General features: G+C 38.6%; 1 protein-coding gene across 1 annotated transcript; it reads left to right on the top strand.

Annotated features, from left to right (window-relative positions):
• The first annotated feature begins 520 nt into the window (after positions 1-520).
• Positions 521-10,504, top strand: rab1ba (zRAB1B, member RAS oncogene family a). Its single transcript, XM_081358753.1, has 6 exons — positions 521-857; positions 3,302-3,374; positions 3,534-3,629; positions 3,858-3,953; positions 5,940-6,071; positions 8,095-10,504. Exons 1-6 carry the CDS (start codon positions 844-846, stop codon positions 8,287-8,289), a joined length of 606 nt encoding a protein of 201 aa, XP_081214879.1. The 5' UTR covers positions 521-843; the 3' UTR covers positions 8,290-10,504.
• The last annotated feature ends 1,649 nt before the right edge of the window (positions 10,505-12,153 follow it).

Here is a 12,153-nt window from a genome sequence, read left to right on the forward strand (position 1 = left end):
AAAATATATTGCATTGATTTTCCTGGGGATAAAAAAAAAAAACATTTCAAGGCTTCCGTCACTTTTGAGCACAAAGGTACCAAGTGTGACCCAGAAATGAAGGGGCTTAGAGGGTTAAACAAAAATAAAGAGACCACAGACACACAATTTGTCTATTTTTAACTTCAGTCGCATACAAATATGAAAATTAGCATAAATGTTACATTTGAAGTCATTGCATTGTTATGAGGGACACATGAGCAGTAGGTAGATGCTTGTTTTATAACAAGTTTTGTGTAAAATCCTTTTTAAACAATTTTTTTCTCGCTATGGGGTTGAGAATAAAAGGTGTCCACTTCTGAAAAAAACTTAAAATAATAAAAGATCGTTAATGTTTGAGGAGGGGAAATATGAAAATATGATACAGCACCTAATAATGTGGGGAATTTAGAAATGTAATCATATGGAATAATAATAAAAACAAAAATAAATCCAAGTTGAAATATTTCCAGAATATCTTGAATCTCTGGGTTGTGTCTTCGAGATCAGTCCGTAATGCCACGTCATCTGATGTCACTGCCGCACCTGCGCAGCCATCTTGTACTTCGAGCGAGGGGCAGATCGGAAGGAAGGAAGAAAGCAGAACAAAATAACAGTGTTTTGCGTTATATGCTCAGTAATGTCCGTCAAGTGACTGAATCAAACGAGAAGACAGTGTTGAGGTGTGTTTGGAGGGGGTAAATCAGAGAAAGCGGCCCCGGTTTCTCGGTATTCCAGACGTACAAGTCATCCTCTTCATCATTATCGCGTCCGCTCGCAGAGAAAAGAGTCCGATCTCCTGCTGAACAACGACACAAACACACCATGAATCCAGAATAGTGAGTATTTGACGCCTAGTCTTGTGTTGCGGATGTCAGTGTTTGTATAATCAGTGCGAGTACGTTAGCTTTGTCTAGCCTAAACGGCTAACAACGTCCGGTGTTTTAACTGCGAATTCAGAGGACATTTACTCATTTAAAGCCTGTATTTAGAAAGTTTCTTACTCTAAATGACGATATTGTTCATTATTAAACGTCTTACATTAAAAACGTCGCTATTTGGTGTTTATCGCACGTAATTTCGGCATCTGCCGTACTGCGTGACGTAATTTTTGGTGTGGTGTGTTGCGTTGCGACGGAGTGACGTCATTAGTTTGTAGTGAGGCTGAATCCAGCTGTCAAAGTATATCTCGCATATGAGCGCATAATTATGCACACGGTGTTTTGAAGCATACACGACTCGAGCTTGTCATTGCGAGTCATGTGTTTTTCATTGGGCCTGTGAATTGAAAGTCAGCGTTACAGCTGGAAGAGGTCATGAGGAGGATAAGCTTCGTATTTTTCCTGATTTCTCAGTAGCATGTGGTCAACTCATTGGGTTTAGACGTGTTATGAATTGAAGTGAAGTTAATTATGAATATTGCATGGAAAAACCGTAATTTATTGCTTGCTCTCCATATCCATCAGCACAGTATTTCAAGTGCTAATTCACTGGCAACAAAGAACACAAACATGTTTCCAACACTCCCCTGTTTGCCATTGGTCAGTTAAACACAGAGTCCCTGCATCAAGCTCGTGCCATTGGTCAGTTAAACGGATAGTCCCCGGCCATTGGTTGAGCCGATGTTGTTCTGTCAGGGTTCTCAAACAATTTCACTTCCTTTCTGTTTTGTGAATGGCAAAGTTAATACACTTTACAATGTTAATAAGTACATTCCAGTTTGCCTTAATTTGTAAAAGTCTATATTTAAATTGTATTAGCCTATATCAAAGATATATCTGGATCATCACTGGCCATTGACATTTGAAAACCCACTAATATCCAGTTTGTTTTTATTGCCAGAGTGCTTGGTTTAAAATTCAATTGTTAAAACACTCAAATAAATGCTTTTCTTGTCTGAGATTAAGGTTTTTCTTATTGTTTGTACCTTGTTTTCCTCTTGACCTAGACTCAGTAAAGATTGCTTCACGTGATAAAGCGTTTTGTCAGCTCGTCTAATGTTAGTACTTGAACTCAGAAACCATTGCGACAGACTGTGTCATCGTTGGAAATAGATTCTCTCAGCTGTATTTTGAGCTGGTGGATACTTTGTTTATGATGATTTTGTTTTGAACCTTCTTCACCATCAGTTCTTGGAAATGGGAGTTGATTTTGCAACTTGTAATCTGATGTAGCCTAGTTGTCTCTTCAAACCAGTTAACATTATAGCAATGCTAATATGGCACCTATTATATCAGTTGAGAGCCAGATGCGGTGTGCTATATGATTATTTCAATACTATGAGATGTAGTGTCGTTAATATTTTAACATTACTGGACTAACACCATTCCTAAAAGTCCGTTTACACACATAACTCTTGACAATACAAACATATTTGCTGTTGGTCTTACTGTGTGTGTGCAAGAAGGGAATTAGTTAAATGTTCACATGAGCTGAACAACCTGTCAGATCTGTCATGTGTAATTAGGCTTTCATCAGTAATGTAACTACTGTAGATAGATAAATATTAGATAAATGTAAATGTATACTATATAACGTAAACAAAAAATAGAATTGTTTGAAACCAAATTAACTGAAATAGTGAAAAGTAAAAGTATTAATATTTGATGAAAAAAAAATCATTTAAACAGTGTAAACAAATTAGAATTGAAACCGAATTAACTGAAATAAGTTGAAGTTCTACAGTAACTAAAACGGAAATAAAAATAAATTAAAACTAAATAGAAATCATGACAAAATTACAAAAACTTTCAAATAAAATCTGAAAATTATAAAAAATAAAACAAATATTATTATAGTAAAATAATGCAAAAAATAATACAAATAACACTGTACTGTAGTGATGCAATAAAACGTGACCTGTTTTTAGACCTTATTCAGAGCAGCGCCATGACAGGTCTGAAGCGAGGCTGTGAGTGATAGACTCACCATGTTTTCAATGGCAGCCGCTGTAATAAAGCTGTAATATAAAGCCACACCTCATGTTGTCTGGGATTTTTTTCTCTACTGAAATGTCTTGTAAAGATATTTCATCTGCAGAACAATCCAAAAACTCATGAAATAACAGTACAACCCACTGAAGAGATATGTCTATCCCTCACCGCCTTGCTTTCATTCCCGTTAAAAATCAAAGATGGCGCTGCTGTGAATAAGGTCAGTAATGTGATGATAACTCATCTGACTGGTGAATGTCATAAGAAGGTTAAATTTGTTCTGAAACTGAAATAGTATATATTCCTGTTGATGCATTCTAATAAATTGCAATTGTGTTTCTCCATTTTAGCGACTACCTGTTCAAACTTCTCCTCATCGGTGACTCTGGAGTTGGAAAGTCGTGTCTTCTGTTGAGATTTGCTGTGAGTAAAGGCACAGATGGCTTGTTAACATCAATTAAAAGATCAATGGAAGTCATGCAGTTGACGAATACTAGAGATTATTTATATCCACAAATGTAAATAGGCACAGTGCACATATTAGTTTTCATTCTCCTTTCTGTGTGTGTTTTGATCCTGCAGGATGACACATACACTGAGAGCTACATCAGCACCATAGGCGTGGACTTCAAGATCCGCACCATTGAACTTGATGGCAAAACCATTAAGCTACAGATTGTAAGTCCATAAATTACACACTGAATAATAATTTTTCACAAGTTCTGCAACAGCATGACAGTCACTAGTATGCACACCAGTACATTATGATGACCTTGTTTCTTGGAACAATATACAAATCTAGAAACTCGTTACATTGTACATGTGAGATTAGGGCCAAATGCTTTAATAGAAACATGCATGGTTTGGCATTACTACAAATGATCTTCTTTTCTTTCTCTCTCATAGTGGGACACTGCAGGGCAAGAACGATTTCGAACCATCACCTCCAGTTACTATCGAGGGGCTCACGGTATCATTGTGGTTTATGATGTCACGGATCAGGTGAGACATCATCAGATGTTCTCCTTCCTTATTTGTCCCAAATTTAACAAGGCACACTTTGCAACAGAATCAATAATGAATTTCTGTCTATAGTGGAGTTGTGATATACCGGTATTGACGATAACCGTGATATTTAAAAAATGTAAATATCTCTATCGTGTTAATTAGGGGTGTCGCCATTGTCAACTCACCTTTGTTTATACAGGGCTTAATACAATACAGATTGTTTCAGAGAACATGACAGGAAAATTATGCATTTCGGCTGTTGTTCATCTGAAGTCATTTCCGTGTTGATTCAGTTCTGTTGTAAAGATCATCAAATTAGTTCATTTCTACATCTATAAAGCAGTTCTGCAAGAAAGATTTCATCGTCCAGCTCAGTTCAGTTCTCGTACAGCAGCGTCAGTACAGTCAGATCAATAATATAGCTGAATATTAAATGTCCCCAACTAAGCAAGCCAGAGGCAATATACCGGTATTGGCAATAACCGTAATATTTCAAATGAATAATACACGTATGATAATGTGGCACGTAAATTATCAAGCGCCAGTATCTGGTTGACTTCCCAATGTACAGGAGGTGTTGGTATAGCACCCTAATGCATGGTTCAGATCACACGATTTTGGCACGATCCATTTGACGTGGGGATTCGTAAACGACAACGGGCGTTGGGACGCAAGATTTCATCGTTTCGTCTCGTTGAGTGAGTGAGTGAGTGAGTGAGTGAGTGAGTGAGTGAGTGAGTGAGTGAGTGAGTGAGTGAGTGAGTGAGTGAGTGAGTGAGTGAGTGAATATATGAGTGTGAGACGGCACATGATGACTGGTCAGAAAGTAACGTGTAGTCTGACATGTTTCTTGTCCACGGCAAGATTTAAGGAGTCAAAATCGTGTTATCTTAACAGACAAAAAAAATCGTGTAATCTGAAACAGGCATAAGGCTGGTTGCCACATGTCATAAAACACAAGCGGTCTCAGTGTGCAGCTGCTACTGCCGCCTAAAAGCACGTCGTCGGATATGACACATGAGACACTCTACCCGCACTCCAAGAAAGTTATGGCTCGCCAGTGTGGAAGTTTTTTTGGTTCCGTGAAAATGTCTCATTAATCACCCGAGTATGCATGACTTGCCAATCAACAGTGAGCGCTAAACGAGGCAATACCACCAAACTGTTCCCCCATCTCTGTCTCTGTTATCTTGGCCACTGTACAGAGAGTAAGTGACCATTATTTTGCTAGTCCTGAAACAGGAAATGTTACATTAACCGTTTACTGCTGACGCCGTTCTGTGTTTTATTATATTTACATCCCTCAGGGCTTTTCGTGTGCTCATTTGGACAAATATTTTTAGAGAGCAGTGTTTTTTCTATTTTTACCCAAAATAGGGCGATGTGAGCATTATGGAGAGCTAAACTCTTCATTCATACTCGACGCCGGATGATCTTTTTTTCAAGATTTCTATAGATATTGCGATATATTATTGTGAATTATTTTGGCTACGATAAGAGTGTTGGGAAAAAATCTGATGTCGTGACATCTATAAAAACTGTACAAACTGTGCTGATGTCATCCTCAGAAAACCTCTCTTACTTGATGACCTGCTTGTCAAATTTGTGTTAATACACCAGTGTTAGTTTAGTATCATTTATGTACTATTCAAATACTAGTTAATATTTTGAATTATCTTTTATTTTTATGTTTTCTTTTTATTCTTAAAGTTTTAGTATTTTTGTATGTGCTTTTGTCATTTTTATTAGTTTATATACTAATAGTTAATAATTAATATATATATATGTATATGTGTGTATGTATGTATGTATAGGTTTAATTTTTAGTAATTTTAGTACCTTAACTTAAACTTATTATGTTTAAGTTAAAGTTAGTTAGCTAGTTAACAATAACAACATTGCTTTATCATCACATACCTTTCGGTATCGACCTTTCAGTTGAAATTGAAAATTATTTTCTGTGTCCTGCTCTCTCTAAAGGAATCGTATAACAATGTGAAACAGTGGCTACAGGAAATAGACCGCTACGCAAGCGAGAATGTCAACAAGCTTCTGGTGGGAAACAAATGTGATCTTACCACCAAGAAAGTAGTGGACTACACAACAGCCAAGGTATAGACATGTCTAATCTGTGTTAGTGGCTGAGTTTAAATCTCTGTTCCCTTTTTTATCAAAACTAGTGGACTTTGCAAGTCCAATTGCTTCCCATTTTTGTGACATTGGTAGCATAATACTTTCCATCACTAATCCCGATCTTCATGCTAGCGGTTGGAGATTTGAATAAACCCCCAACCTAATATTTTACCCGTCTTGCACCATTTGTTTTGCGAACATGAATTATGTCAAATTGTGGGGCTTGTTCTCAGCGTTCTGATTTGTGCCTTTACCTGGTAGCAGATAAAAACAGGCCAAAAAATCCCATAGCCTTGCACTGAAAGAGGAAACCAGACTTGTTTAGAGACCAGAATATCATGAAGACTTGGCAGTGAGCCCATTTTGGCTTTGGCCAGTAAGTAACCATCTAGCAACCAAGCAGAACTCCCTAGCAACAGCATGGCAATGCATGAACAGCCACTCAGAACATTTTAGCATCAGCATAGCAACACCCTCGCAACCACTTACAACACTTTATGGTGGGAAATTATGAACAGGCATAAACTACTCAAATTTTCTTCAGAACAAAAACTTTATCAACAGTCTTGAATACAGTCAATAAAGCTTTTTGACAATTTACTCTTTCCCTCACCGTTGACAGAATTTTCCGGAAATCACTGTTATACATTAGGGGGCGTTGTTGCGCATCTTCTGAAAGAGTATAACATCTTTGGATAAAAAAACAAGCGAAGAAGCAATAGAAGCATAGCTTACGCGCATGTAACATCAAACATTCAATAGCATATAAATCAAAACTGCCTAATGTTATTTAATGAAATGTTGCATGAAAACTTTGTGAATATGCTGGCTCTGGCTGGCGACTTCTTTTAAATAACGTTAGTGCTAGTCCTTTTGAAATCAAAATGTAATTTTTTGACTTTTAGTATGAATGTTAGCCTACTGTTATCTATAAGCTAGTGTGCTCCAAAATAATGACAATTTCCATATAGAAGATATAAGCATTTCAAATTTAGTCTCACTTCTGCCAATATGGATGATTTTAGAGACATCTCTGCACTTCAGGTTCACATCAGATTTTCTGTCCAATCAAATGCTCTCTAGATTCTGTCTGAAGCTCCGCCCCCTACATTATAAATAGATGCTGAATCTGCTGCTAAATTCGGTCACTTGTTCACACATTTACTATTTTCTACATGGTGAATGGCACATATTTCACTATATAGGGGACAGGGAACGATTCAGACAGTGTAAATATGCGAATGAAGTCTGGTTTCGGGTTAGTGTCTTGCAAACCGCCGTAGCGCACACGGTCTGTTCCGGACAGACTCATCATTAGAAACAGCACTGACGTGCAGAAGAGATAACATCGTGCAATGCACCAACATAAAGCATGATTATGATCACGGTGTTGCGTTAGTAACAGTTTCATATTACATCTAAAAGAGGAATCTATTAAACTGTGGCTTTCATAAGGGTGTCAAATGTGGTTTTGCTGAGTTCAACGGCTCTGACCAAGCTGTGATATAAATGATACGCTATTGGCTATTTTAAAAAAGGGGAGGAGCTGCTCTGTCCCACCATGTCTTCCTGTTTCAGTGGTAATTACACCAACACACCGAATACACTTCAGTGGGCCTTTAAGGCCTGTTCACATCAAGAACAATAATATAAAGATAACTATAACTGTATTAGCATCCAATGCACTTTATCATTCTGTTTATTGTAAGCTGCAGTTATGTCGTCTGACACTTTAAATGCTCAAGCTCTTTAAAGCAGGATGGATTCTGATTGGCTGCCAAGATGTTTATCATTCATCAGCTGGAAAAAAAAATCATTGTGAAAGTGATTCCAACGCTATTGTTTCTCTGTGTCGTTATCATTATAGCTCTGGTGTGGAATGTATTTTAATTGTTACAGTTATCATGCTTGGTATGAATGGGCCTTTTTACAGAAGTGCCAAGCATGAGGTTGGGCAAAATAAAAAAAAACGTGTCTAACTCTGGTTCTTTTTGCCTTCCAGGAATTTGCCGACTCTTTAGCAATCCCCTTCCTTGAGACGAGCGCTAAGAATGCCACAAATGTGGAGCAGGCCTTCATGACCATGGCTGCCGAGATCAAGAAGCGCATGGGCCCTGGAGCCACAACTGGAGGAGACAAGCCCAACCTGAAGATCGAGAGCACTCCTGTGCGGCAGTCTGGCGGCGGCTGCTGTTGAAGAGCCTGAGCGCACACACACACACACACACAAAACCATCCCTTTCCCCCTCAAACACATTTTCTCACACACACACACACACACACAAAAAAAAACAGCATTCTCACGGGAGGAACCACTGCATTAAGAGCCAACGTCTAACAGCCTTATGGCTTCATTTATGACATCATAGTCTTCTTGTTTTTATTATTATTATCCCCTTTTGTAAGACACCTCACCCCTTTTTCCTCCCCGTGCACATGAATAACCCCGCCCACATCCACAGTCCCGCCCCCCCCTGTACTTAAAGTGGAGCTTAGGTACAGTCATGTGTCCATGTATAGATGTCTATAATGGGAGCAGATCTAGGGGCGATTCTCAAATCCTCCTTTTAAACGACTAGCGAGGTTACGTTAAGAAAGCTAACCTATCTCTAGTATTTCTAAATCTCTCTCACGTTGTCACTTGAATGAGGTTTTGTGGGCGAAAGCATGGCTTCTGAGGCTGAATCGACAGGAAGTCAACCGCATACAAAGTCGGCAATATTCTCTACCTGTTCTCATCCTACTAGTATATTATTGTTATTATGGTGATTTTTAAGACTGATTTGTTTTTGTTGTTTTCTTTAGGTTTTTGTTTTTCTAATGAAGGCTTGTACAAAGGCTTACTGCTGTCAATGACATTGTTGGTTGGGGAACGATACGGAGAGAGTTGGCTTTTTGTTCATAATCAGGATTACGGGGGTCTAGGCTTTAGGTTGGTCGATGAAAGCTACTGTTCCCTCTATTACCTCAACGACCTCTGCTACTTTTGAGTGTTCGCCCATCACAGGTTCAAAACGAATGAACGAACACCATCTTGACTCGCGTTGAGGTCGTTTCCTCCTGTGGTCAGCAGTTTTGTGGCTTTGGTTTGAAACCTCAGTGTGTAATTTTACCATCGATTAAAGCCAATCCGTAGTCCTCGCTGCTGCCAAAAATGGTCCATCATGCATTGCGTTTATTTACATACGGTAAATATATTTGCATATTTGTAAAGGGCCTTCATTTCGCCACCAATGAAAGCGTGGTAGTTCCATGGATCCGGTTCAGTGTGCTGTGTGTTTGTGTGGGAATGTTGTGTATTACATCTAGGAGTATTGGGATTGACTGGTCCAGTGTTGGAGACCGGATATGACCTCCCATGTTCTTTAATGAAAAATGTAGATTATAGCTTTCCAATCTCCCTACTGATGGACCTTTCTCAAAATAAGGGTGTCATTCAGAGATGTTGCCTTTGGCGATCCAAGAGGTTCATACAGGATCCTACATGGCAACCTAAAGCCCCTCCACAAGGTTCGATCTCTAATCTGCAAACTGCAAGTGATTGGCCTGATGACTGTTTTTGATCTGGCTGTTTTATCATGTACAACGTGGATCTAGAAAATGTAGATAGTTTGTGAACTTCACTAGTATTAGTGCGTCACCCGGTCTTAATTAGGATAGTCTCGCCATCGTGACATTAGATCTTTCACTCACTGAGCCAGTGTAATTGTTCTCACACCACTAACGTCTGCTAATGCTAACATGACCGCACATTCTCATCTCTAATGTTGTGTGGTGGATTTACCTGTACTATTTTGTAAGTGAACTGGTAGCGTCGGGTTGGAGGGAGCAGTAGCAGGGATATGGGTGCGCGTGCAATGGCTGGGAAGGGGCAACTGCAGAAACTGCGTTTGGGAACATTCCTTTGATTTTTAAAAACGGGTCCGTCGTGGATCCTGCGTTACATCTGTGTGAAAATTAGCAGTATGTGAAAGTCTCATTTAAACCCTGTGCTCATTCACACTAAACAAGTGCTTTTTTTGGATGCATTCTGTTTTCTCAGATGGATTGCTGTCTTTTTGATCTATGAATTTAGAGTTTTGTGGTAATGTGTTGGGTTAGAGGAAAGATGAAGGGTATGGGTATGGGGGGAGGGGGGTCGTTGCTTATGAATGTGCGTTTTCATTTCTACTTTTTACCCATGTCATTTGCACACCTCATTCTTTTGAATTAAGACACGGCGATGGTAAAATGGCAAGCAGCTCTTTAGTAGTTTCCCTGACTAATATACACGCTCTTTCTCTATCCCCCCCCCCCCCCACACTTTTGCTTGCTCATCCCGGTGCTGTTTCATAGCTGGGTTTGATCTCGTTTTCTCTTTCTCTGTACATATTATAAATATATATAATAAAATGATCAACATGAGACTTAAAGATGACTTCTCCTGCTTGCTTTTCTGTTGTGTGGAGAGTGATCTTGTGTGGGTGGTGAGGTGAGTATCACTTCCTGTGCTAGTTGGAAATGTGATGACTGAGCATTTTGAAGAGATGAATCTCATAAAACCCGTCAAGAACATGAACGCGGCATGTTTCACCCCGGAATCACAAAATATTCATGCCGATTTTAATGATGGAAATCATTTTGTCTGGACTGGATGATTCACATCATCACTGAATTACAGTATAATGTAGAATGTAATGAAGACCATTATTTAGAATAATGAGAATTACAGACAACCTCAACATTAAAACATCTGGATGCATTATAGTAATGAGAATTGGGCGAGGAAATGTGGATAGTTGTCATGAAAGAATGTAAAAAAAAATCAATTAACATTTTTTTTCTCACAAAATATCTATTATTTTAATATACACATACACACACATATATATATATATATGTGTGTGTTTAAGTTTTAGTAATCAGCAGTTTAGTAATTTGTGATTTTTCATTTTTAGTATTTTTTAATGCTTCTATATAGCTTTAATTTTTATTAAATTATTATTATTAGTTTTTTGTTAACACTTTATTTTACCTTGTCCTTGTTGCATGTTACATGCCCTTACTATATTAATAACAGTTAATTTAGCATATTTACTTGCAACTAACCCTAAACCAAACCCTAAGTACATGTTAATTAATATTACTTGGCTCGTAAGTGTATAGTTACACTGTAACAAAGACACCTTAAAATAAAGTGTATCCAACAATGTCATGAGTTTGCATGTTTTCCTCCGGATGCTTCAGTTTCTCTCACAATCCGAAAACATGGAATAATCTGTTGGTGAATTGGAAAAAAACTGAATGTGTGAATGCGGCAGCTCTCCTGCGACCCCACAGAGGATAAGCGGTATGGAGAACGGATAGATGAATTGATTAATGTACTAGTGGACAATAACAACACTGTTTCTTACAGTATGACTTCACATCATAAATAGAAACCATTTGATGTCATATTTGATTTAGTGCTGGATGATCTTGAGTGCTAGTTTTTGTCTGCGCACAGACACATTTGGAGGGAGGCGTGTGCATGTGTAGAAGGGGTGAGCAAATGACCTTGAGTTATTTATAGCCAGTTAGAGTAGCTGCAGTCAGTGTGCAGGATTGTACCGTTCTGCTCAGACTCCCCTGAGAGAGAGAGAGAGAGAGAGGGGAGGTAAGAGCGAATGCAGCATCCCTCTCTAATTTCTCAGTGTGCCAGCTCATCAGAATCCCTAAGTGAGACTCTGAAAAATGTAAAGAGATCTGAGCATTCCTGTATAGTTCATGCACCATTACACACACACACACACACACACACACACACACACACACACACACACACACGTGGATGCTAAATTTAAACTTGTTTACTGGCTGAGAGCTGGTTGATAGCTTTGTCTTTTTCCTCTCTTTTTTCTCGCTTTCTCTCTAGCACAAACTTTTGCATTGCTGATTGTGAATTTCACTATCAAAAGCTTGTCTGGGTCAGATTTCACCCCATAGAAGAAAGAAATAAGCATGCGCTATTTTTAGGACTTTTAAAGGGATAGTTCACCCAAAAATGTCGTCATTTACTCTCAGGTTGTACCAAACCCATTAG

The sequence above is a fragment of the Scardinius erythrophthalmus genome (genome assembly GCF_964197995.2).
Source record: "Scardinius erythrophthalmus genome assembly, chromosome: 2".
In the NCBI taxonomy this organism is placed as follows: Eukaryota; Metazoa; Chordata; class Actinopteri; order Cypriniformes; family Leuciscidae; genus Scardinius; species Scardinius erythrophthalmus.

What these genes read in the sequence shown, in the direction of transcription:
- rab1ba (XM_081358753.1), top strand. An exon ending in TTTATGATGTCACGGATCAG is followed by an intron (nt 3,954 to 5,939) that starts GTGAGACATCAT and finishes CTCTCTCTAAAG; the next exon opens with GAATCGTATAACAATGTGAA. An exon ending in TGGACTACACAACAGCCAAG is followed by an intron (nt 6,072 to 8,094) that starts GTATAGACATGT and finishes TTTGCCTTCCAG; the next exon opens with GAATTTGCCGACTCTTTAGC.